Source organism: Microcebus murinus, chromosome 26, assembly GCF_040939455.1.
Source record: "Microcebus murinus isolate Inina chromosome 26, M.murinus_Inina_mat1.0, whole genome shotgun sequence".
Classification (NCBI taxonomy): Eukaryota; Metazoa; Chordata; class Mammalia; order Primates; family Cheirogaleidae; genus Microcebus; species Microcebus murinus.
Genome location: NC_134129.1, coordinates 1,767,863 through 1,794,963, shown reverse-complemented (window position 1 = coordinate 1,794,963; position 27,101 = coordinate 1,767,863). Strand labels below are relative to the sequence as shown.

At 37.9% G+C, this 27,101-nt stretch overlaps 1 protein-coding gene across 2 annotated transcripts in view; it reads right to left on the bottom strand.

Annotated features, from left to right (window-relative positions):
• Positions 1–20,942, bottom strand: part of CDKL2 (cyclin dependent kinase like 2) — a 33,237-nt gene extending 12,295 nt beyond the window's left edge. Inside the window, exons 1-8 of one of the 2 annotated variants that reach the window (XM_075997870.1) lie at positions 19,570–20,942; positions 16,840–16,994; positions 16,143–16,342; positions 13,747–13,941; positions 7,785–7,963; positions 5,964–6,076; positions 4,245–4,384; positions 1,768–1,856 (exon numbers count right to left, since the gene is read on the bottom strand). In XM_075997870.1, the coding sequence (XP_075853985.1) occupies positions 1,768–1,856; positions 4,245–4,384; positions 5,964–6,076; positions 7,785–7,963; positions 13,747–13,941; positions 16,143–16,310 (884 nt within the window). In that variant the 5' untranslated portion in view covers positions 16,311–16,342; positions 16,840–16,994; positions 19,570–20,942. The remainder of the gene's footprint in view (positions 1–1,767; positions 1,857–4,244; positions 4,385–5,963; positions 6,077–7,784; positions 7,964–13,746; positions 13,942–16,142; positions 16,343–16,839; positions 16,995–19,569) is intronic. The other variant, XM_012744576.3, reaches the window with a different exon arrangement.
• Between the last annotated feature and the right edge of the window lie 6,159 nt (positions 20,943–27,101).

Genomic DNA, 27,101 nt, shown 5'->3' with positions numbered 1-27,101 from the left:
AAACCTAGAAAAAAGTTTTATTTCCAAGATACTCATTTTTTAAAAATTGAGTGTTAGAGTAGACTATGTTATTGAAAATGAGAAAAATTATGTCCTAGATCATCAGTTCTGAAAGGGTGGTCTGTAGATATTCGGGGATCCCTAAGACTTTTCAGAAGGTTTCAAGGTCAAAGCTATTTTTACTTTAATATGAAGATGTCTTTTTCACCATTTGTACTGATGGTACAAAAGCAACGGTGGATTAAACTGTTGGCACCTTACCAAGAATCAAAGCAGTGGCACCAAAATGTACAGGCAGTTATTGTTTTTTTCATAGCCACATATTTTCAGTTAAAAAAAAAAGGCAGTTTCACTTAAGAATATCCCTGGTGAAGCACTTTGTTAAATATTAATTTTATTAAAGCTAAACCCTTGAACAGATGTCTCTCTGTGTTCTGTGTGACAAAATGGGAATATGCACAAGGCATCTCTGCTACAGACCAAAGCACGGTGTTTGTCTTAAGAAAAGCACTTGTGTGATTGAGAAACGAACTAAATAGACACTTTTTTCATGGAATAACATTTACTGGAAAGAAAGCCTGACAGAAAAATTATGGTTATTCAGACTTAAGAGTATTTGGCAGACAGTTTCATTAACAAATAAACAAAGTGAGCTTGTCACTTCAAGGAAAACAACTGATAATATTTATGTGAATGATAAAATTCAAACTTTTATGTGAAAGTTAGAATTCTGTAAAAGTATGAGCTTAGCAGTTTCCCAATACTTATAGACATTTCACTTTTCTGATAAGATAGAATGTACCTTTTTGACACTGTATAATGAAATATGTCGACATTTTTAAGATCTGTATAACTTAGCAAATCAATATTTTCCAAAAGCCTAAAGCATGATGTTACAAAAGCATGCATGGGTAAAAGGTCCATTTAAGAAGCAAGACAGACAAACTGATTTTAATGTAACAGAGGAAGAAAATTTCATTGATAAGGTTCCAGATTTCACAATGCAACCTTTAGAAAACTACCACTATCAATTTTGGAATAGCATCAGAGTTTTGGTATAGAATCAAAGAAGAATACCCACAATTTACCTAAAAAGGCTATTAAAATATTATTTTGTTTTCCAACTACATATTTGTATGTGAAGCCAGAGTTTTTTCAATACTTCAGCCAAAACAACATATCACAACAAATTGAATGTAGAAGCAAATATGAGAATCTAGCTATTTTTTATTATGTGTCGCTGCCACTCATCTTACTATTTTTTTGTTTTGTCTGCTGCACTGATGCCAGCAACTGGAGCAGCATAAAAGCCCATGCCAGCAGCTCTGGTACCCACAGGTCTAGCACATCGAGGTCTCCAGCGCATCAGCAGTGCCAGCAGTATCACAGGACTTGGTGTGGTGTGTTTGGCAGCAATAAGAGATGGCACCTTCATAATTGCATCAGCACCCAAGATGATGGCACCACACAGTTGGTAACAACACAGAAATCAATGACCTGAATGGTAGATGTCATCACAAGGAGATAGACGGAAAAGTATGAAGTGACTGCTTCATGAAAACTAAGAGCGCTAGTGTAGTAAATGTAGGAGACCACCCCTAGGAATTGAATTATTGCTAAGGGCAGATGGAAGTATGGTGGTAGATATTTGAGATCTTGCAAAGTAGATGGGAACAGAAATAACAGAAGTGCAGTTTGTTATTGTTGTGGAAGGCTTTCTTTAACCTTAGGTTGGTATGACATGAAAAACACGGGTCAGTGTTATACCTCTCAGCAAATCCATCCATTTGAAAAAAATCATGGTGTAGGAGCTCAGCACAAAAGGGCCTTTTGTCTGGGTCAGTATGTAAGCATTTCTGAAATTCAAGAACACGTACAGTTTATACCAAAGAAAAACTGCCTACACTTAATTTTTTTTTTTTTTTTTTTTTTTTGAGACAGAGTCTCGCTTTGTTGTCCAGGCTAGAGTGAGTGCCGTGGCGTCAGCCTAGCTCACAGCAACCTCAAACTCCTGGGCTCGAGCGATCCTTCTGCCTCAGCCTCCCGAGTAGCTGGGACTACAGGCATGCGCCCATGCCCGGCTAATTTTTTATATATATATATCAGTTGGCCAATTAATTTCTTTCTATTTATAGTAGAGACGGGGTCTCGCTCTTGCTCAGGCTGGTTTTGAACTCCTGACCTTGAGCAATCCGCCCGCCTCGGCCTCCCAAGAGCTAGGATTACAAGCGTGAGCCACCGCGCCCGGCCTACACTTAAATTTATAAATACAGAAAATTCTCCTTTATATCCAATAAAACATCTATAATCAAGGATACAGAATAAAGGACAAATCTAGACAACGACTATCAATGGTTGCTAATATCAAAAAACAAAGTCCACCAGACATTTACTGTCTCTGGATGGAAATACACAAACCTCCTATGAAGTGCTGTTATCAAAAAATCAACCAGATTCTGATCAAGCTCTAGCTCTACTATGAGTTTACAAGAAATACACAACAGAAAAGAACACATATACTCCATTATGTAGAAAATTCTAAGGGGTAAACAACCTAGTTTCTACAACAAATAAATTGCAAAGATTAAACAAATAAAAAAAGAGGTGAAAAGGAGCTTATAAATTGTTTTAAAAGACATATCAACCAATTGCAATCTATAGTCTTCATTCAGATCCTAATTCAAACTACAAAGAGAAATTATATGAAAATCAATGAAACTTTGTAGACTGATTAGATATTTTATGATATTAAGGAATTATTGGGAATTTTTAAAACTTAAAGCTATTACAGTCTAGAAGGGAAAGGACCTACTCTGTGCTTATTGCTGTGCTAGATGCTTTACATAGATGATTTTATTTTAATGCAAGGTCTTTTTCTGATTCATTGAAACTCCTCAATGCCATTAAAAATAGAAAGGATTCAGTTCGTAGCTTTAAATAAATAAAAAAGCCATATGAATAATCTACTATTTATAAGTGAAATAATAAATGTCTAGGGATTTGCTTCAAAGTACTTGAAAAAAAGTTGAAGGGAATATGGATATATTAAACAAGATTATCTAAAGGTTGATAGTTCTAGAAACTGGATGATGAATACATAAGGGTTCATTACACTACTATCCTTTCTACTTTCCTACATTTGAAATTTTCTATAATAAAATGTTTAAAAATCATACGATTCTACTTAAGGACTACAAATTGGAAAATAGTTTTACCTTATTCCCTTTAAATGTCTTTACAGACAGATCATAAAGCTGGTCTCAATGAAAAATATTCATATCTGTTAGAAGATTATGCAGGAAACTGGAAATATATTATCCTAACAACTTGTTATAATTATAAGTTTACTAAAATTTTAAAAAATGAGTTAAAGAATTAAAAAGCAAAAAAGACACCTTGGGTAAATGTCATATGATCCTGGTATTTTAGAGGTACTTATTTTATCAATGCCCTGGACAATCCTAATTAATGAGAACTTTTTTTCAAGTGATGGGATCTCACTATGTTGCCCAGGCTGGGGTGCAGTGGCTATTCATAGGTACAATTATAGTACACTACAGCCTCAAACTCCTGGCTTCAAGTGATCCTTCTGCCCCAGGCTCTGGAGTAGCTGGGCCTACAGGCACATACCACCATACCCAGATGATAATGAGAACTTTTTGAGCTAATAATTCCAAAAGGTCAACTTTCAGAGACAACTTGATCTAGTGAGAATCTCCCTAATAGTTTCCTCAAATACAAAACAAATTGTATTGGTAATTTATAAATTAGTTTCAGCAAATCCAATGGCTAAGCAAAAGCCTCTTTAATAATACTATACACGTCAAGATTGTATGCCCCACCTACACTTGAACATTTTCCTACTTCATCTTTCTTTTTATTTTCTTATCTTACTTTTCTTCTCTTTTCCACTTACACAAGGCTTGCATTTAAATGTTAAACATTAAAAACATACAATGTCTTTATATGGTTTTTGTATGTTTTAGATGATGTTTTCACACTTAAAACATACTGGATAATATTAAATGGTTTCTTAATGAGTTTTAAAACAGGTAAAATTTTCAAACCTTTATCTCTGAAGTTATCCCCACCAAATTATTTAAATTATTTCTAAATGTACAAAAATAAAAATCATTGGAAGAAATTATTGACCTAAAAGATAAACTAGACAAGAAAAAAGAGAAAACAAAGTCTCCATAATGCATAAATTCCTGTCAAAAAGTGTAAAGAAAAACTATGATTACCTTTGCTAAATCTATCACCACATCAGAGAGCTTAGGATAACGTCTTTCAAGAGGTTCTATTTCCTTGATTTCGGGCAATCTTACTCCAGCAAACACAGGATTTTTATAGAACAGCTCCTGATGTCTTGGAATTAGATTACCTAGAAGTGAAAGCAGCACACATCTCTGTCATTATAAAACATGAAAGAACTAGTGAAGAGACAGGTGGTGCATAGTATAGGAAATAGTGGAACACAGTTTATGGAGTTCAGGGCTTTCTCAGCATCCAAAATCTATCAAACACAGTGCTCTTGTGATGGCATATAGCAGCCTTTACAGTGGCTTTGACATAAGTCAACTCAAGGAAATTTAGCAATGCTATCTCAACATACTCATTTAAAAAGTTCATACACTATTTGCTAAGTTTTTTATCTGTACATACTGAGATGATCACTTTTTTTGTTGTTTTGTAGTCTAGTATAGTGATTTGAATTGATCTTCAAACATTACATAAACTTTTCATTCCTGAGATAAAGCCCAGTTGATCATGATGTGTGGTCCTTTAAATATATATTTATAAATATGATTGCTAATATTTTGTTAATATGTTTGCATTTAAAGTTAGTTTCCCTTTCTTGTAATATTTTTCTCTGGTTTGGATATCAGTGTAATTCTGGTCTCATAAAATGAGACAAAAATGTTTCCTTTTCTTTTATGTATTTTGAAAGAGTTTTTGTAAAATTCTTATGATTTGTCATCAATTTAGTAAAATTCATCACTGAAGTAAAAAAAAAATTAAAAATAAAAAGTTCATATGCCACCATAAATAGAATTAAAGTGAGGAAGCATAGGAAAAGGACAGGTGAAGAACATTTTATACCTTTCCAGATATAAATACCAGCACTTCATTTCTAATAATAAAGTGTAAAGTGCTAACAAAAGCAATGATACTATTAACAGTTACATCAGCAAAATCTAATCTAAATAAATCAGTTCCACCTTTTAAGAATTTAATTTTTGGTCAACTGATTTTGTGCCTGTATCTAAGGTCAGATTTGAGCACTTTATTTTTTTTCTCAACTTAAATACCTAATTTAATATAAAATATATATGAAAATTCTGCCATTATATTATTTACTAAATTTCCAACCTGGAAACTTCAAATCAAATAATTAAATTACCTCCACATGTTTTCCCATTATTTCCATCTTCCAAGTTCTATCTTCAAACATGAAGTTGATATTTCAAGAAATGTAAGACTTTGATACTCTAGCTTTGAAATTATGTCTAAAGCAATAACAACAAAAGTCAAATCTGAGGAGAGATCAAACTGCCTTGGAAGTCTCTGTGCCTATCATCTTGAATGTGAAAATTAGAGTAGTAGTTATATTATACCAAATGCTTACTAACTCCAAAATAATAAATGATCATTGCATCCTCTCTACATGTAATTAACTGAATATAAAAGTGCAGAGAAATGCACAACCTCTGCTCTTTTCTTCTGTTGAGGGGGAGGGGGATGCGTGTGTGATTAAGAACATGTGTCCAGATAGAGCAAAGCCAGACTGAGGGGGGAAAAATTATATATATATATATGTAGATAGATAAAGATGAAGTTTTCCTATTTGCCCCTATCTTTACTTAAAACATATATCATCTTTAATACACCAACAGCTTAAAAAAATCACAAATACACAGGGAAAAAACTCTGAAATTTAAAATGCTAATGTATAATCTTACCTAAACACATCATAATATGATACAGCTGATCAATATCAGAATCTCCAGGAAATAGAGGTTCCCCCACGAGCATTTCAGTTACCAAACAACCAATAGCCCATACATCAACAGCCCTGAAAGAAAACAATGTGTTGTACAATCTGGCATCATAATATGTTTACTGTGACTGTATCTGTTTTGCAAGTTACTATTTGGTATTCTTGGTATTGAGAATAGTAGTACAGTACAGATTGAGCATCCCAAATCTGAAAATCTGAAACAAAAATTTTTGAGTACTAACATAATGCTCAAACTTTCGGATTTGGAATGCTCAAATTTTTGGATTTGGGGTACTCAACCAGTACAATGCAACTATTCAAAAATCTGAAAAAATCCAAAATCCTCAACTATTCTGGTCCCAAGCATTTTTTTTTTTATTTGAGACAGAGTCTCACTTTGTTGCCCAGGCTAGAGTGAGTGCCGTGGCATCAGCCTAGCTCACAGCAACCTCAAACTCCTGACCTCAAGCAATCCTACTGCCTCAGCCTCCCGAGCAGCTGGGACTACAGGTATGCGCCACCATGCCCAGCTAATTTTTTCTATATATTTTTAGTCGGCCAATCAATTTCTTTCTATTTTTAGTAGAGACGGGGTCTCGCTCTTGCTCAGGCTGGTTTCGAATTCCCGACCTTGAGCAATCCTCCTGCCTCAGCCTCTCAGGGAGCTAGGATTACAGGCGTGAGCCACTGTGCCCGACCCCAAGCATTTTAAGTTAAGGGATATTTGATCTGTACTAAGCCTTTTAAATTACCCATAAAAAGACATTTCCCTATAAATTTAGAGGTCTAACTCCCAATTTTACATAAATGAGATTTCCAGAAACTTCAATCATGTGACATAAAACGGAAAAGCCTTCTGAAAAGCCGTAACAGTTATTATGTGTACTTTATTCTGGAAATAAGACTCTCAGGCTTCATTCAGAGATTATTCATTCTTTGTTAACATGTAATTCTGACAAGGTTGATCAGTCTATGCTATGCCGTGGTACACTGAAAAAAAGCATACCAGAAAAAGGAAGTGGTTGTTCAGAACAAAAACAGTAACAATGGTTGCGCAGAGCAAATATAGCAACAACAAGGAGAATTGAAAGCTGATAGGAGGAAATTTTAAAACTATCTTAAGAATTAGTCGCAAAGAAGAATATATATGCCTCAGTAGTACAGGGACAACTACCTTGAAATTGTGTATGGTCATTACTGAATTATAAAATGGCACAAAAATTATATCATGTTAGTAAAATGAGAACTCAAAGTAATAAAGAAAATAGTAAATGATGTTTAATGCACTCTGAAACAGAGAAATTGTAGAAAATATTTTAAAGATTTCTATCAAAAGCAATAAAAGTTAGAATATTTTCTTCTTTGAAGAATTCACTAATGAAGATTATTTATGTTTGATAAATGTTTCACTTAATTACATTTTTGCCCCCACCCTTGCCTATTCCACCTTGCCTCATTCCAAGAGTGTCAGACTTATCCAGTCAATGTTAACCTCTCTTTACAAGATAAAATAAAAATAAAATATATCTATTTCCTACTCACCATATAAAACAGACCACTTATTCAACTTAATTTTCCCACCTTTAAAATAAGTACACCCACTCTAACTTGTTTCACAAGAACGTTTAAAGGGGAAGCACCAAAATGGGTTACAAATTATAAAGTTCTCTAAACTCAAACTTTCCTTTCAGTGTTAGAGGGACCATTTATGTTATTATAGACATATTCCATTTTATCAAGAAAAGAGACTTAAGTCTGCTCCCTCCCATTACTAATGTCTTACTTGCCATACTTGACATCACCAACCAATAGCTCTGGAGCTCTGTACCATCGGGTGGCCACATAATCAGTATACACCTCGCCAGGAGCTGCCAGTGTTCGTGCAAATCCAAAATCACATAACTTGACAACACCAGACTGGGAGACTAATATATTCTCTGGCTTTATATCTCTGTGTATGATCTAGAAAAAGCAGAGCATGACAGATGTTAAATGAAATTAATTTTTTTTTTTGGCACCTGCCATGGGCAAGGCACTGCTTTTTATCCCTATAAAAAAATAAAAGCATATAAAAGTTGTTCCTGGCTTTAAAGAACCTAGAACCTAGTTGGGCAAGAAAGGGTATTTATGCTTGAAATTCTATTTAAACAATCAAAGATATTAGACAAAATATATATTATTAATTACCAAATTAACTGTTTGGTTAATGAATGCTCTCAAGACTAAGAGAGTAAAAAGCTGTCATTAAAGCTAGGGGTGGTCAAGGAAAATTTTTGTGAAAGAAGTACGTTTTAAGGTTTTTAATACTAAGTTTGACCTGGATAAATATAGAAACAGAAGGGCAATCCAAGTGATAAAGAGAGCAAGAGTGGAGATGAGAATAGATCAAGAGACTATGGGGTGATGTTTTTTTCTAGCATAGAGGTTGTCTGAGGGAAGGAAGGATGCCTCTACCACCAGACTGGGAAGCAGGCTGTGTTTGCTTGGGATGAGAGCTTGTATTGAGATCCTAGGAATTCATGGAGGTGATATGACCAACGTGGTATTTAAAGATGTTGGGCCAGGCATGGTGACTCACACGTGTAATCCCAGCACTCTGGGAGGCTGGGGTGGGAGGATAGCTGCAGCTCAGGGGGTCAACACCAGCCTGAGGACAGTGAGACCCTGTTTCTACCAAATAAAAAAAGAAAACAAAAAATTAAAGAAAAATACACAAAACAACAAAATCCAGCCAGGTGTTGTGGCCCATGCCTGTAGTCCCAGCTACCCAGGAGGCTGAGGCAGGAGGATCATTCACAGCCCAGGAGTTGGAGCTTATGGTGAAGCTACAATGACATCACTGCACTCTACCCAGGGACACCAAGTGACACTCTGTCTTAACAAAATAAATAAACAAATAAAAATAAAGAAGATGTTGGCCATAAACAAGCTAGTTCAGAAAGAAGGACTATAGCAGGAGGAGAGCAGTGGGACAACTATGAGGTGATATGGAGCTCAACTAGGCTGGTGCTCAGAGGAATGAAAAGGAGATACACAGCCTTGAAATCTTTACATCAAGAATCAATAGAACTTAGTAGTATCTCAGATATTTTATTTAAACCTGATAATCTAAAAAAAATTTCAAATTTTTTCTAGACTTTTCAAACATAGAAAAGTCTAGAAAAAGTTAGTTTTGATGGAATAATTAGTTTAGTTTTATCCATATACTTTTGAGTGGAATGGTGAATACCCAAGTAGAGGTATTTATCAGGCACTTAGAAATGTAAAGAGGATACAAAAAGGTCAGTAGTTAAGATTTCTAAAGGAGAGACTCTAGAATAAGGAAACAGGATGCTGGAATAGTGACAATATTAAAATTTCTACACCTAAGCAAAATAAATTATTAGGCCTAATTCTTTTTAAAACCTTTCAGAAGACCAACATCCCAAATGGCAATCCGCCATTGCTGAGCATTGTGCATAGGCTACCAACTTTTATTATCCTAGATATCAGTGCTGAGGACACAGGTCCAGCCCCAGATCACCTGTGCTGTAGCAGAGAGCTAAAGTGAGAGTTGAGAGACCTGGGCTCTAGACTCTGGTTTTTAGGATAGCCATAGACAACTCAATCTTTCTGAGCCCATCTTCTCATGCCCCAAATGAGGGGGCTAGCTAAAGTACATGACTATCATGTTCCTTCTCAACCCTAATATCCTATAACTTTCAGTAACAACAGAACCTAAGTAAAGCCAAGATGATATGAGTAGAATTTTTCCTAAGAGCTATCATTGCAGACTAGGGTGGCCAGAGAAATTTTTATGAAAAGGGTAGGTTCTCACATGGATCTTTAATACTAGGTATAACCTAAATTATTATACCTAAGTAATTTCAGCAAAAATATTGTTTAAGGGTCTATAAACCATATAATGTTCTCTACTATTTGGGTCAAACTTGATTGACAGCAACCTTAAATTTGTTTTTAAATATGTTGGCTCAGCCTAGCTCACAAAAGGATTAATATTTTTAATATTTTTTTTTTTGATACAGAGTACCACTCTGTCACCCCGGGGTAGAGTACAATGATGTCATCATAGTTCACTGCAACCTCGAACTCCTGGGCACAAGCGATCCTCCTGCCTCAGCCTCTCAAGTAGCTAGGACAACAGCCACCATACCTGGCTAATTTTTTAATTTTTAATAGAGATAGGGTTTTGCTCTTGCTCAGGCTGGTCTTGAACTCCTCAGCTCAGGCAATCCTCCCGCCTCAGCCTCGCAGAATACTAGGATTATAGGAGTGAGCCACTGCACCCAGTCTATTTTTAATTTTTTAAATTCAAGTGCTTACATATATCGATACATACACAAATGAATAATGTATTTAAGAATAAATGTTTTCATTTTCTTAAAGTCAGACATTTCATCCTGTGTGTCCATATGCATGTATATATACATATATATATTTGTGTGTGTATTTGTTTATTCCCTCCCCCATCATAATTATTTGTCTGCTTTAAGAATAGAAATGTTGGCCCGGCACGGTGGCTCACGCCTGTAATCCTAGCACTTTGGGAGGCCGAGGCGGGCCGATTGCTCAAGGTCAGGAGTTTGAAACCAGCCTGAGTGAGACCCCATCTCTACCAAAAATAGAAAGAAATTAATTGACCAACTAAAAATATATGTACAAAAAATTAGCCGGGCATGGTGGCGCATGCCTGTAGTCCCAGGTACTCGGGAGGCTGAGGCAGGAGGATCGCTGAGCCCAGGAGACTGAGGTTGCTGTGAGCCAGGCTGACGCCACAGCACTCACTCTAGCCTGGGCAACAAAGTGAGACTCTGTCTCAAAAAAAAAAAAAAAAAAGAATAGAAATGTTAACTGCCCAGAAAACAAAACCTTAGAATATATTTTGAATAATAATAGTAATGATAGCTAACACTTGATCACTTATGTGTCTGGTACTATTCCAAGTGATTTACATGTTCATGTTTTATTGCATTTTATTCTCGCAATAACCCTATGAGATAGGTACTATTATTATCTCTACTTAACAGGTAGCTTGGAATGAGGGTTGGAGAAGATATACTAGAGATGTCAAAAGAGAGAAGATATGAAATCATAATCTAGAAGATTTTGAGAGTAAACGGACTAGAAAAAAGTAATAAGATTGCCAAGCAACACTAAAGCTCCCTTGAGGTAAGTGGTCATATATTAGATAAGACCAGTTCTCTCCCCATAAAAATTCATATTTTACATAGTTTAAAGACATACATGGGCCGGGCGTGGTGGCTTACGCCTGTAATCCTAGCACTCTGGGTGACTGAGGCAGGCAGATTGCTCGAGATCAGGAGTTCAAAACCAGCCTGAGCAAGAGCGAGACCCTGTCTCTACTATAAATAGAAAGAAATTAATTGGCCAACTAACATATATATATAGAAAAAATTAGCCGGGCAGGTGGCGCATGCCTGTAGTCCCAGCTGACTCGGGAGGCTGAGGCAGTAGGATTGCTTGAGCCCAGGAGTTTGAGGTTGCTGTGAGCTAGGCTGATGCCACGGCACTCACGCTAGTCTGGGCAACAAAGTGAGACTCTGTCTCAAAAAAAACAAAATAAAATAAAGACATACATGAATGCTCTGAAGCTATGTATGGAACCTCTCAATATTAAAACCTCTACTTTAAAGACCGAATGGCACTCATGCCAGCAACACATGACAAAAATGCCTGAATGTATTCATATATCTAAAGGTAGAATGTGTTATTAAACATGGGTTGATTAGTCATGAAAGCATAAAAATAAAGCGACACAGAAGCAAATGTGCACAAGACATATTCAAATACTCTTCAAAAGGGAAAGCACCAATGATTTTTTTGTTTACTAGCTCTATTGGCAAGCCTACCCTTAGTGCAGAGGTGGATGTGGGGCATTCAGCCACTAACTTCAAATATTACAGGCCCATTGGGAACATATCATCCTTTTTATGAGAAGGATGAATTGGCATTTTTTAAATTAATGCCATTAAGTATTTGATTCCCTGTACATTCAACATTTTCATTATACTTCATGTATTCTTCCTTGTAACAACTCTCTCTCTTTCTAACTTACTACACTGGAATTCAGTCTCCTGAGGTTGGCCACCTTGGGAGGGCTCCTAAAAAGGGCCAGAAAGTGTTTTCCCAATAGAAACTAGATATTGATACTGAGATACTGAGCAATTTTTCTATTTTATATATATATTTTTTTCTGAACTTCATAATAAAATTCAACTATACAATAAAAGTGAAAAAAATAAAAACAGTGAAGAAAAGAAGAAGACGAGGAAGAAGAAGAGGAGAAGAAGAAGAGAAGGAGGAAGAGGAAAATGAGGAAGAGAAGAAGAAGAGAAGGAAAAGAAGGAGGAGGAGAAAAAGAGAATGAGGAGGAAGAGAAGACCAAGAAGAGGAAGAGGAAGAGGAGGAGGAGGAAAAGGAAGAAGAAAACTAAAAAGAAATATATCAAATGTTTAAGTGGTAAGCATGTAAAATGATTTTTTTCTTCTTTTTATAATTATCCTTAGTCTTCAAATTTTCTACCATTAGCATTTATTACTTTTATAATCATACAAAAATGTCATTTAAAGTATTTTGTAAAACAGGCAGAATCTGCATGTTGAGTTATTCATTTTATACTCTACAGGTCTAATTTTTCCTGGAGGTGGTTCTTATATGATATTCAAAGAATATAAAATTATTGTGATAGACTATAGGGTAAAGATTTTCATACTTTTATACTTCACAACTAGGCAAGAGAACATGAATTAACAAGCATAGACCCTTAAGTATATGCATTTGTCAAAATTCATCACTTAGAAAATTGTGCAGAATTAATAAAAAGTCATGAATCTTCAGATTAATGAAGGATAACAAATCCCCTGCAGGTCTCTGAAACAATACTAATACAGGCCAGGCACAATGGCTCATGCCTATAATCCCAACACTCTGAAAGGCTGAAGTGGGGGGATCACTTGAGGCCAGGGGTTCAAGACCACCTTGAGAAACATAATGAGACCTCTGTCTCTACAAAAAAATTTAAAAATTAGCTAGTCATAGTGATTCTGCTTATAGTCCCAGTTACTTGGGAAGCTTAGGCAGGAAGATCACTTGAGCCCAGGAATTTGAGGTTGCAGTGAGCTATATAATGATGCCACTGCACTCTAGCCCAGGCAACAGAGTGAAACTCTGCCTACCCATCCCTAACAAAAACAAAAACTAAAAAAAAAAAAAAAAAAAAAAAATTCATCACTTAAAATCTATGTGCTTCACTCAGTAAATGTTATCTTAAAAAAAGAAAATAAGTATTTAACTCTAGATAATGATATACATAGATGAAGTATTTAGTGTTGAAGTGTACTGATGTCTGAAATTTACTTTCAAATGCATAAATAAATATAAGACAGATTAACAGATAAATTAATGGGTGAATAAATATGTGATAAAGCAAATATAGCAAAGTGTTATTATAATAAGCATTGAATCTAGTTAGTGGGTATATGGGTGTTTATTGTGCATACTTTTCAACTTTTCAGCATGACCTAAAATTTTCACAATAAAATGTTAGGGGCAAAGAATACATGTATTAAGACACATGAAAATTGGTAGTATCAGAGTAGCATAGTTCATTTCAATTATTTTATTTTATACTGGTTCAAACTTTAAACAAATGTCTCACTAAATTAAGTGACTGGTATCTGGATAGTCAATGATTGGCAAAATAATTATTTAAACCTAATACTTACATTGTGACTGTGACAGAATCCAATTCCATTAATAATCTGAAACAAATACTTTTGAACTACTTTGTTGTCTAGTCCATTTGGAAAGAGCTCCAAGTCATCAAGAACTGTGTGGTCAACAAATTCAAAGACTAGGTACCATCGTTTTTTTTTCTTACACACTTCCAACAAATTCACCAAATTTTCATGCCTCAGTTGCTGTTATAAAAAATGCAAAATAGTTTTTACAAGACCAAATTATTAACAATTACTCACAATTTAAAATAAAATAAAAAACATAAAAATAAAATGTATAAACAATGTAAAATGTAGAAGTATATTCTGATTTTTAAATTACAGTTGAAAGACCATATTGCTCCTTTCTCCTGTCAGAGAACACAATAAAGCCAATGAGAAAAAGAAATGTAACTCCATCTTTGATGCTGTGAGGAATCTATGACCCCCACCCACAACAAATGAGATAGGACAACCAAATGTAATCAAGATCAAATAGGAAGGCAGGGTGCGGTAGCTTACTCCTGTAATCCTAGCACTCTGGGAGGCCAGGCAGGTGGATCGCTCAGTGTCAGGAGTTCAAAACCAGCCTGAGCAAGAGCGAGACCCTGTCTCTACTAAAATCATGCCTATGTCATAAGGAACATCACTAGGAACCATGGTGGACTCCTACTAGCCTGGAGCAAAATCCTGGACTTCTCCCAAATGAACCTCCTACAAATAGCTGGTCCAAGAAGGACTCACTTTATTAAAAGATAAGAAGCAATTAAAAAGAAACCAGGCTGGGAGTGGTGGCTCACACCTGTAATCTCAGCACTCTGGGAGGCCGAGGTGGAAGGATGGTTTGAGCTCAGGAGTTCAAGACCAGCCTGAGCAGAGAGACCCTGTCTCTACTAAAAAAATAGAAAGAAATTAGCCAAACAACTAAAAATAGAAAAAAATTAGCTGGGCACGGTGGCACATGCCTGTAGTCCCAGCTACTTGGGAGACTGAGGCAGGAGGATCGCTTAAGCCCAGGAGTTTGAGGTTGCTGTGAGCTAGGCTGATGCCACGGCACTCTAGCCCAGGCAACAGTGTTAGAGTCTGTCTAAGAAAAGAAAAAGAAAAAAAAAAAAAAAAGAAAAGGCAAAAGAAAAAGAAAAAAAAAGAAAAGAAAAATATAATAGAAATACAAAAATATTTTTAACTAATAATCAAAATTTCTAGGAGAGGGAGGGTCTCATTCTCACCCAGGCTAGAGTGCAGTGCTGCAACATAGCTCACTGCAGTCTGCAATTCCTGGGTTTAAGTGATCCTTCCGCCTCCTCCTCCCAAGGCACTGAGATTATAGGCGTGAGCCACTGCACCTTGCCCCAAGCTGTCCTTGCAGGGAAATGTACAACCTTAAATATATATATATGGGGGGTGGGGGAAGCTGGGAATTAAAGAAGCATCTATCTCAACAAGTCAGGAGAAAAAACCCTACAAAATAAACCCATCCAAAATAAGTAAAAGGAATGGAATAATAAAAAACAATAATTAATGAAATAGAAAACAAACACGATAGAGAAATTCAACAAAGTCACACATTGGTTCCTTTTAAAGATAAATAAAATTAATAAACTCTGGTGATACTAATAAGAGAGACCGAGAACAATTTAATATAGCATGCCTGAGACTGCTATCCTTAGAAAGGTCTGCTTACAAAGTGGGCCCTTGGCTGGCACTTGGGAACTTGGATTTCAGGCAGGTTCCCTTCATTTCTAAAATTAATAAAGAGGCTCACTATGCAAACAATATTGTTTGCACTGAATAACTGCTTCCCTTCTGGGAGTTTGGAATTTTGGTTTAGACCAGGCAGAGTGCCTATGTGACCAATCCCCAATAAAACCCTGGGGACCAAGTTTCTAATGAATTTCCTTGGAAGACAATACATCACCTGTAGTGTCATAACTCATTGTTAGAGGAAATTAAGTGCATCCTATAAAACTCCACTAGAAAAGGACTTTTGGAAGCTTGTGCCAGGTTTCCTCTGGAATTCACCCCATGTGTTTTTTCCTTGCTGATTTTGCTTTATATCCTTTCACTGTAATAAATCACAGCCATGAGTACAACTAAATGCTGGAGACTGAGTCCTCATAATGAGTCATCAAACCTAGGGGTAGTCTTTAGGACCCCAAACACAGACAACAGATACACAGATACAGAGAAAAGGAATAAATACTTTTAAAATCAGATTTATATTCATGAGATAAACGAATTTGCAGTGTAACCATTTTATTTCTTCTTCGCCAAAAAATTTATACTTTAAGCCTTTATATGAAAATGAAACAAATATAAAAATACAGTAATATTTTTCTAAAACTGTAACTTAATCTTGATCAAGAAACAACTCATTTTTTAATCCAATATACACATTCACTTACCTTTAGTAACTTGATTTCTCGCATTGCAATTTTTTTAACCATTTTGTCATCATCACTTTCTAAGAACTTCTTGATGGCCACAATTCTTCCACTATCTTTATTCCTACACTTCATCACCATTCCATAACTTCCTTCTCCAACCAATCCTAGGTTCTCATATTTTTCCATTTTAATTTAAAACCAGCAAGAGCTTTTTTTTGCTGTAGAAACCAAAACATAGAGTTAACAATGTTGAGTATATTATTAATAATTTCCCCACCCTCCTAGCAAATTATTAATAATTCTTCCCTGATTGTTTTCCATATTAGAGCAGTCACTGTGTGTTCATGGCTACCCTGTGTTAACTCACAATTTCTTAGTGTTTCCACACCTAAGCTATATTTTTCAAAATATTCACACACATTTTATAATAGACAAGGCAAATGAAATTGAAGCCATTAATTTTAAATTACTAAATGCTGTGTTAATGAAATTCAGTATATTTTAATACCACTAAAGCAATTCAATTGAACTATCATACCGAAAAATTATAATTCCTTTTTACCCAACGGTGGAAAAGGCACAACTAAATTTGGTTTTAATGGAGATCAAATTTTTTTTTCACACCGGGTTTAAAAGATTGATAACTTCAAGTTGGAAATATTATGCACTTTCTATTCAATTGGGAAAAATATGTAATCACAAAATGATCACTTACCAAATTAACACTAAGAACCTTTGATAAAATATTTTTCTTGGCTGGGCATGGTGGCTCACACCTGGAATCCTAGCACTCCGGGAGGCCGAGGCAGGAGGATTGCTTGAACTCAAGAGTTCAAGACCAGCCTGAGCAAGATCGAGACCCTGTCTATACTATAAATAGAAAAAAATTAGCCAAACAACTAAAAATAGAAAAAATCAGCCGGCCAGGGTGGCACATGCCTGTAGTCCCAGCTACCCAGGGAGGCTGAGGCAGAAGGACTGCTTGAGCCCAGGAGTTGAGGTTGCTGTGAGCTAGGCTGATGCCATGGCACTTTAGCCCAGGCAACAGAGCGAGACTCTGTCTCAAAATATATATATATATTTTTTTTTATTTACTTTTCTTACAGTACTAATTACTATATTCTACAAAATAAGAGCAATGACATCAGTATATAAGCAGATCTTTCAAATGAAATACTAGTACTACCAAATACATTAAAGCTATTTTAAGGCCGGGCACAGTGGCTCACACCTGTAATCCTAGCACTCTGGGAGGCTGAAGCGGGCGGATTGCTTGAGGTCAGGAGTTCAAAACCAGCCTGAGCAAGAGCAAGACCCCATCTCTACTATAAATAGAAATTAATTGGCCAACTAATATATATAGAAAAAATTAACCGGGCATGGTGGTGCATGCCTGTAATCCCAGCTACTCGGGAGGTTGAGGCAGTAGGATTGCTTAAGCCCAGGAGTTTGAGGTTGCTGTGAGCTAGGCTGATGCCAGGGCACTCACTCTAGCCTGGGCAACAAAGTGAGACTCTGTCTCAAAAAAAAAAAGAAAGCTATTTTAAAAATCCTGTTAATGATTACTATGAGTATGATAATTCAAATTTTGTATTTAGAATTTTTTTACATCCCATATGACATTTTCTGAAAAAAGGCGATCCTAATACAATATTTCTTGTTTTACTGATGACTGATGAAAGTCCAGCAATCATTCCACATGTTTTGGTATAGAAAAAAAATTTCAGTCCAAATACAGATAGATTTTTTTTTCTTTTTTTTCTTTTTTGAGACAGAGTCTCGCTTTGTTGTCCAGGCTAGAGTGAGTGCCATGGCGTCAGCCTAGCTCACAGCAACCTCAAACTCCTGGGCTCAAGCAATCCTTCTGTCTCAGCCTCCCGAGTAGCTGGGACTACAGGCATGCGCCACCATGCCCGGCTAATTTTTTATATATATATATCAGTTGGCCAATTAATTTCTTTCTATTTATAGTAGAGACGGGGTCTCGCTCTTGCTCAGGCTGGTTTTGAACTCCTGACCTTGAGCAATCCACCCACCTCGGCCTCCCAGAGAGCTAGGATTACAGGCGTGAGCCACCGCGCCCGGCCAAATACAGATAGATTTTAATTCATATGGTTTGATTGCCATGATATAGTAAAGCTACTAAATTACAACTACAAAGTTACTTTTATTTTAAAAATCTGATTTTGAAATTAAACTCCAGAAGCCAAGAATGAAAAATGCTGCTCTAAATCCCAGTGTGGATCCAAAGGTGTTAGGAGAAAAAACCAAAGTCTTTTAACAATGATGATTCATAGTTAATTTTTTTTAAATCTGACAATATAAAAAAACTCATTCATTAAACTCTGGAAAGAAAAAAAATTCTTACCTATTATATTGTGTACTTATGGCAATCTAAAATTAACTTACCCAGATTGTGAATTATCATGTTTTTCTTCCTTCACTATTGGTACATGGATGGCAAAGACAAAACAAATATCCTCTTTGTTCTAGCAAAGTATGATAATACAATGCATACAATACATTTTTGGCACTTGAGATTTAATAAGTTGAGATTTTATTATGTACATATTTTTAATGTGGATACACATAGAGAACCAGAAGATTGATCTTGGGTTGGGGGGAGGTAGTGATGAAAACAATACAAATCAATACCAATTCAAATTATTTCATTATTTTACTTCCAGTTCTGATAGTAGATTCTACTACAAATTATATACATATATGTATATAGCTATGTCTCAGACACTAACTTTCCATACATTTGACATTTTAACTTCTCTTGACTATTTTTTAATACAATGTATTCCAAAAAAATTCTCAATGTAATTCCATCGCTCCTTTCCTTAAATTTTTCCCCTTCCATTAAAAGAATATAGGCTTTAGGTTTATCATACTAATGACAAAAATAGCTAGCATGTTTAATAACCTGGATCATTTAAAAAACATTTTGTAATTGGCATCCTCAACATTTGAAAATACAAAGTGAACGAAATATAATTTACTTGAAGCATGTCTAAGGCATCCTGAAGCATATTGCAAGCTAACATTTTGCAAATTGACAGCTTCAGGTTTATTCTCCCAACCAACCAACTGCACATTGGGACACACCCTACTGAACACACTTGCTTTTTTGAGTGGCACTGTGTGTCCACAAACACCTTTAAAGTACCCTGGCCTACAAACCCTCTCGTTTCCTGAAACAGTTACTCATAACCTGTAATTTTTCATGCCTTCTACTCTGGAAGGCAAGGATATTACAAACTGAAAGGAAATCTGGCCCATTAGCAACGCGGTATTTGTGGAAATCCGCCATGCAAGTGTATGGTTCCCGTACCAACAATTTAGATAATATACTTGGGCAAGGCTAATTTTTTATTTCATTTAGAAACATTGAAATTTCTTATAGATAAAATAATAGGAGCTTTTAAAGTATGATACTTACTGTTTCTTCAAAACCCTTTCGCATGGAGAGACCCAAAGGTTTTCAACTTGGAAACAATTTCGAGGCGACACGCATCTCGCTCCCAGGTCTGAAGGATGCTGACTAACACGCCAGCGATCCCAAGGCTGCCGCGATTTCCTCCGTGGTCACGGGCGCGGGTCCTGGGTGAGGCAGGCAGAGGGGCAAAGGGACCTCGGCCCGCCACAAGATTGCTCTTAGGAGGACCACGGGCCTCATGCTGTCGTCAAGGCAACGACCTCACTCTGTCCCCAACCATAAGGCGCGAAGTCTCCAGAGAGAGAGAGACACGGCCCAGGTAGGAATGCGTCCACGGCAGGCACCTGTCGAGGCCAAGGCCTGTGGAGAAATTTGCTGGCGGGAGAGGGCACCGCCTCCCCGCCGGCGCCCGCCAGGAGTCGGTGAACCTGCACTGCTCCAGTCAGCCTGAGGCGAAGGCGTTGGCCGCCGAGCTGCAAGGGGGAGGGCCCTCACCGCCCGGGCCCGCCCCAAGCGCGCCAGGCCTCCCTTGTTCTCATTGGCCGAGCCCTGTCGTCAGGCGCTCTGATTGGCTGAGCGCCAACCACTCGCCCTTCACCTAGGTTCCGCGGATGACGCGCCCAGGGCGTGAGTCCCCACACGCCTCCGCGCCCTCAAGTAAGGAGGCACCTTTCTGCCTGAGGCGGGAGACCTGTGCTCCCACTGAGGACGGGAGGCGAAGGTGGTGCCCACGGGAAGGGTAAAGGCGGTAGTACTGTGGGGCTGTGAAGAAGAGCGCGAGGAAGCGTTCCTCACAGCCTCCCCTCTGGGGCGGCGAGTGGGCCCGGGCGCCCTCACTCGGGAATGAAGCCTGGCCGCGATCCGATGCTTCCTTTCTGTTCTGGAAGGTGGCGACAGTCGGGGCCACAGGGAGGAGATGAGGGTGGCAGTCTAGTAGGTGGCGATTAGCAGACGAGGCAAGTTGAAAGAAGGTAGTTGCTGACAGGACCTGACGCTACTGGTACCTCGGGGAGGAGGACGGCCTGGGCACCGAGAGTGAGGGGACACTTTAGAAATCGAAGAAGGGGCGACAGGGCATGAATGATGGAGGGGACGCGCTGGAGACTGGCAGAGATGCATAATACCAGCGCGGCAAATGGGTGGAGATGGGCTTGCCATAAAACTTGCCTTAAACGTTAAAATGTTTGCAGGACAGACCGACTTGATCCTTGACCGGGCAAGACCTGTAAGTCAGAATCGTGCACTTGCTGTAGTCACACAAGGAACAGGGCTTCCCCACTTTCAAGGAATTTGAGACAGCCAGGAGGCCATGAGACCAGTCATTTTGACTTTTCAGTCATGATAACTAAACATTTCATAGGCATATTTGGTCTCTAAAATACCTTGAACTCAGGGAAGAGTATCCTGGATAGCAGACATTTATACCCTAGTCAATGTTACAGTATTAATAATTAATATTAAGGTATTCCTTCCTTCTTGTATATTAAAAAAAATTGTGATTTTTTTTTTTTTGAGACAGAGTCTCACTTGTTGCCCAGGTTACAGTGAGTGCCATGGCGTCAGCTTAGCTCACAGCAACCTCAAACTCCTGGGCTCAAGTAATCCTTCTGCCTCAGCCTCCCAAGTAGCTGGGACTACAGGCATGTGCCACCATGCCCGGCTAATTTTATATATATATATATATATATATATATATATATATATATATATATATATATATATATATATTAGTTGGCCAATTAATTTCTATTTATAGTAGAGACGGGGTCTCGCTCTTGCTCAGGCTGGTTTTGAACTCCTGACCTCCAGCAATCCGCCCGCCTCAGCCTCCCAGAGTGCTAGGATTACAGGCGTGAGCCACCGCACCTGGCCTGTTTGTAATCTTTTGAGAGTTTGGTTAGCATGCATTGATCTTCCATTGCTTAATTCCCTTGGACCAAATTGCTTAAAATCTAGTTCCTGAACCTGTAATATTGAGCAGCAGACCTAGGACCTGGGTATGGAAAGAATAGAAATTTTTGGTCAATACAAGATCTGAGTCTTATTTTTATTTTTTTTAATTAAAAAAAATTAGTTGTCCAAATAATTTTTCTACTTTTAGTAGAGACAGGGTTTCCCTCTTGCTCAGACTGGTCTCCAACTCCTGAGCTCAAACGATCCACCCACCTGGGCCTTCCAGAGTGCTGGGATTACAGACATGAGCAACCAGCCTGGCCAAGATCTTAGTCTTAATGTAGCAATTAGCTCTATCCTTTGCTGTGACCAAGTTAGAGGGAACTCTGCCCCATTTTGGAACCTCTATTGGCTGTACGAGAATCTGCTAAACTTCTTTTATATGAGGGGCAGATCCAGTTTTGTTGGGTCTGAAGCACAATAACATGAGTGCAAAAATATTTTACTTTTGCAACGTTATAATAATATTCAACCAAATAAACATTGTAAGGCTCCTACAAGTGAGAGGCCCTGAAGCTTAAATAACACATTTCTATCTCATAGGGAACGACAAAATAAAAACTGAAAATACTGGATTTGGCAAACGGGATACTTTAGAAAACAACTTCAAAAAGAACTAAGTTTAAAAGCCAATCAACGGCCAGGCTCGGTGGCTCACCCCTGTAATCCTAGCACTCTGGGAGGCTGAGGCGGGCAGATTGCTCGAGGTCAGAAGTTGGAAACCAGCCTAAGCAACAGCGAGACCCCGTCTCTACTATAAATAGAAAGAAATTAATTGGGCAACTAACATATACATAGAAAAAATTAGCCGGGCATGGTGGCACATGCCTATAGTCCCACCTGCTTGGGAGGCTGAGGCAGCAGGATTGCTTGAGCCCAGGAGTTTGAGGTTGCTGTGAGCTAGGCTGATGCCAGGGCACTCACTCTAGCCTGGACAACAAAGTGAGACTCTGTCTCAAAAAAAAAAGCCAGTCATAAAGGAGACAGAGGGTATTCAAAAACTACACATCCTGCCTGTAATTCCAGCACTTTGGGAAACAAAGACAGGAGGATAACTTGAGGCCAGGAGTTCAAGACCAGCCTGAGCAACACAGGAGACCCTCTCTCTTAGGGAAAAAATATACATCCTAGGTAAAGCCATCTACAGGACTGCTAAAGAGGTGGTAGTATTATGTAGAAAAGAGATTTTATTTTTTTCTTTTTAAGCAGGAAAATATTTGTGGGGGAAAAGAGTGGAGAGGCTTTAAAGAGGCAAGAAAAGGAATAACTACTGAAAAACCAAGGAAAGGTAGTGAAGAGAAAGTAATAAAGTATGAGAAAGCCTTAAGCTTGAAGAGGTTTAGAGAAAGCAAGAAAAACTAAGAAATATAGGGCAAACACATTAGCTGACCTAGATCTTTTCAGTAAAAGAACTTCGTTTTTGCATAAAGAGGCAAAGGTGAGATTGAGGCTCAAGGACTTGAGAGCAGATTTTCCTTGAAATAGTTACAAGAAGTCATTTGATATGAAAGGAACACAAAATAGTAAAATGTGCTTACTTGAGCCTGGATACCATGATATACAGTGAACCACCTCACCCTGTTTCATAGGCTTTGGCAACCCCAGGGGAAAGAATGGAGAAAACAGATAGTATGCAAGCTACCTCTATTCAAGAATTGGTAATGCAAAGAGATTGAACAAAGGGTTAAGGAATCAAGGATGCTGAAGAAAGCACCATTGAAATGGCTTGCCATGGTTCCAGCTAGACAGGAAAATAAATTATAATAGCGGTTAGCTAATAAACTGAAAATGAGACATTGAAAGACTAAAGGTCAACCCAGGAATGAATAAGTTGTTTAATAGGAGTGGAAAATAGGAAGAAAAAGAGAAAACAATTTGTGAATTCAGGATCTTGGAAATGGCACAAGATGATCAGTTCTAAAGGGTGGAATGTTTGGCTGTTCCTTGAGCACCTGAAGTTCACTGGAAAATGTTATCAAGTTGAGTTCAAAGAAACTTCAGATCATAGTATGAAAAGTCATTAACATGAACTACCCAAATAGAATTATAGTGGAAGAGGTTGACGGGTATTTTAATCACAAAGAAAGTAAAATGTTCTAAAAATCTAAAGAAAACAGTATGGGAGAGCGCCTGTAATCCTAGCACACTAGGAGGCCAAGGGAGGAGGATCACTCAAGGTCAGGAATTCAGGAGCAGCCTGATCAAGGGTGAGACGCCATCTCTACTAAAAATAGAAGTTAGCTGGACAACTAAAAAATATATAGAAAAAATTAGCCAGGCATGGTGGCGCATGCCTGTAGTCCCAGCTACTCACTCGGGAGGCTGAGGCAGGAGGATCACTTGAGCCCAGGAGCTTGAGGTTGCTGTGAGCTAGGCTGACGCCATGGCACTCTAGCCTAGGCAACAGAGTAGGACCGTCTCAAAAAACAGCAGCAGCAACAACAAAAACAGATTTGGAAACCTGAAGTACAATATATCACCTGCTTTGTCAAGTTCAACATTTAGCACACCTTGATCTGTCACCCACCAATAAATCTATACTACAAAGGTGTGAACATGGAAATCTACTCCTCAAATATTAAAAATAGTGTACACATTATTTGTAGCCTATCTCTTATACCCCTCCCTTACTTTCATTTCTCTCTAGCCTCTATCCTATTCCTCTGTTTGCCTTCATAGCAAAACTACAAAATCAGCCCATGTTCATTAGTCCCATTTCTGACCCTCCAGTCCTCTCTCGGGCTTCATCCTTTTCACTGAAATAGTTCTTACCAAGTCACTGGGACCTATGTCCCACCAAAGCCATCTGTGGCAGAGATTACTAGCTACTCACAATAATCCAGGTTCCTCTTTTTCCTGTATGTATGGCTTATTTTTTGCAATCTCCATTGAAGTTGGGGATGGCTGTGACTGAATTCAAGCCAATGGAATATGTGTACCATTCCCATTCCTGACCCATAAATCATCTCCCATTCAACATCCTCCATTCTTTTTCCCTTTTCCCTGGCTATCATGGAGATGACTTGTGTGATTTTAGAGACAAGATCTCACTCTTGCCCAGACTGGAGTACAGTGGCAAGATCATAGCTCATTGCAGCCTCAAACTCCTGGGCTCAAGCGATCCTCCTGCCTCAGCCTCCCAAGTAGCTTGGACTACAGGTGCACACCACTATGCCCAGCTAATTTTTCTTATTTTTTTCTAGAGACAGGGTCTCACTGTGTTGTCCCAACTGGTCTTAAACTCCTGGCCTCAAATCATCCTCCTGAGTAGGCCTCCCAATAGTGCTGGGATTACAGGTATAAGCCACCACACCCAGCCCTCCAGTGTAATCTTGAAGCCACCTATTAAAGTTGGTAGAACCTTCATTCATCTGTGTCCCTAAATAACTAAGCAGGGAAAAGGCCTCTTCACCACCACTCTTTTTTACATGAAGGGGAAAAAAACTATTGTATCTGAGCCATTTGACATTTAGGGTCTATTTATTAAAGGAGTTAGCCCACCCTAATTCATTTGCTGTTTTATTTGACCTATAAATAGCATTTTTCACAACTGCATATTCTTTTCTTCTAAGAAACTCTTAAAACTTAGCTTTCTGTGACATCAATACTTGCCATATTTTATTTTTCTTTGTATACTCCTCATTTACCATATCCTTAATTTTTGGAGTATTCAAGGACTGTCTTCAGCCTATTCTCTTTTGTATACTCTCTTCCTAGGTGATCTCATCTAATCCACATGCTGTTGGATCAATATGGACCACTACTAGCAGAACAGAGCTCTCCTCAGAACCCCAGAATCTAAGACATTCCAAGTCACCTTCCAGTAAAATGTCTCACATCTGCTTTCTACCCCAAAAGCCTTTTGTCAGGCAACTTTTTGTTTAATCTCTCCCAAGCTTTAACAGCAAACAAAACTTAATAGGGTTATCAAAATAAAAGGTGAGTGACAGGCTCTCAAAAAAAATTCCTTTTTCTCAGCTCATAGTACTCATTATTCAACAGCTATATAACTTCTGTTTCAAGTTTCTACTCTTATTACTTAATGCTGTGCTTCCTGAATGTAGTTCCTGATTAAGGGATCCTTAATTTTTTTTTTTTTTTTTTTTTTTTTTTGAGACAGAGTCTTGCTTTGTTGCCCAGGCTAGAGTGAGTGCCATGGCGTCAGCCTAGCTCACAGCAACCTCAAACTCCTGGACTCAAGCAATCCTCCTGCCTCAGCCTCCCGAGTAGCTGGGACTACAGTCATGTGCCACCATGCCCGGCTAATTTTTTTCTGTATGTATTAGTTGACCAATTAATTTCTTTCTATTTATAGTAGAGACTGGGTCTCGCTCTTGCTCAGGCTGGTTTTGAACTCCTGACCTCGAGCAATCTGCCCGCCTCGGCCTCCCAGAGTGGTAGGATTACAGGCGTGAGCCACCGCGCCCGGCCATGGGATCTTTAATTTTAAGGCTGCTAGTGCTGAAGGCTGTGATTTCACAATTTTCTAAAATAAAGCCAGGATAAAAAGGTATTGCTTTCAAAATTTAAATTTGTGTTTAAAACCCATTTTCTAAAATTAAGTGACTCATCCCTGAGGTTTTTATAGTTCTTTAAAAGAGAACACGGCTTATCAAATATTTCAAGTTGTCTCTTACTAGAGTGACTACAGTATCCCTCTTCTGAGCCTCCTCCATCTCAGCTATAAAATATTAATAGATTAACTACATAGACTTAGCTTGCCTAAATATTAAATCTGATATTTCTCTCTTAGAGTATTAAGTCCAGTATTACAACAGCTTGTATCAGTTCTCCCACTTCCATTCTTGTCTTCCTACCACCTATTCTCAATACACCACATACTACAATCCCATGCTTTAGTCTCTTTAATGGCTTATTAGAATTAGAAAAGATCCAAATAAACTCCTTACCATGGCTAATAGTACAAGATCTAGTCTACCTCACCTTTTACCACTTTGCCACTTCTTTTTTTTTTTTTTTTTTTTAGTTCAAACCCTTCCACAGTATCTTTGCCACTTCTTGATTCACTTGTGTCTTCTAGGTGTTCTCCAAGCTTTTTGAATCTTACAGACTGCACTAGCTGGTCCTCCTGGTTGGATCCAACTACAGAGTGGGTGACTGGGAAACACCTGCCTAAAGTTGTCACTTAGGGACTTTGTATTAGCTCATTTTAATGCTTTACATACAGCATTTACAACTACTTCATTACCTAGTAACTAAGCTCCGGGAGACCAAGGGCCTTCTCTATTCAGGTATCTTCAACAGTGCCTGGTGCAGAGGAGCTCAACAAACACTTGATAAAACACTGTTAAATGGTTTGTCTTCATTAAAACAGCAAATATGAAAAGGTAATTTGAAAAGAATACACACATATACCAAGGTATTGATAGGGACCATCTGTGGGGTCATGTTATGGAAGTTCATTCTTTTGGATGATATGTATTTTCTTTAAACTATGCTAAAATCTACATAAAAATTTTCATGTATTGTTTTCAAAATAGAAAGGTACAAACGCAACATACACACGCTTCTAGCTAACCTGATCTTTCCAGGTCCAGCTCATTTCAAAATCCTATAAATGA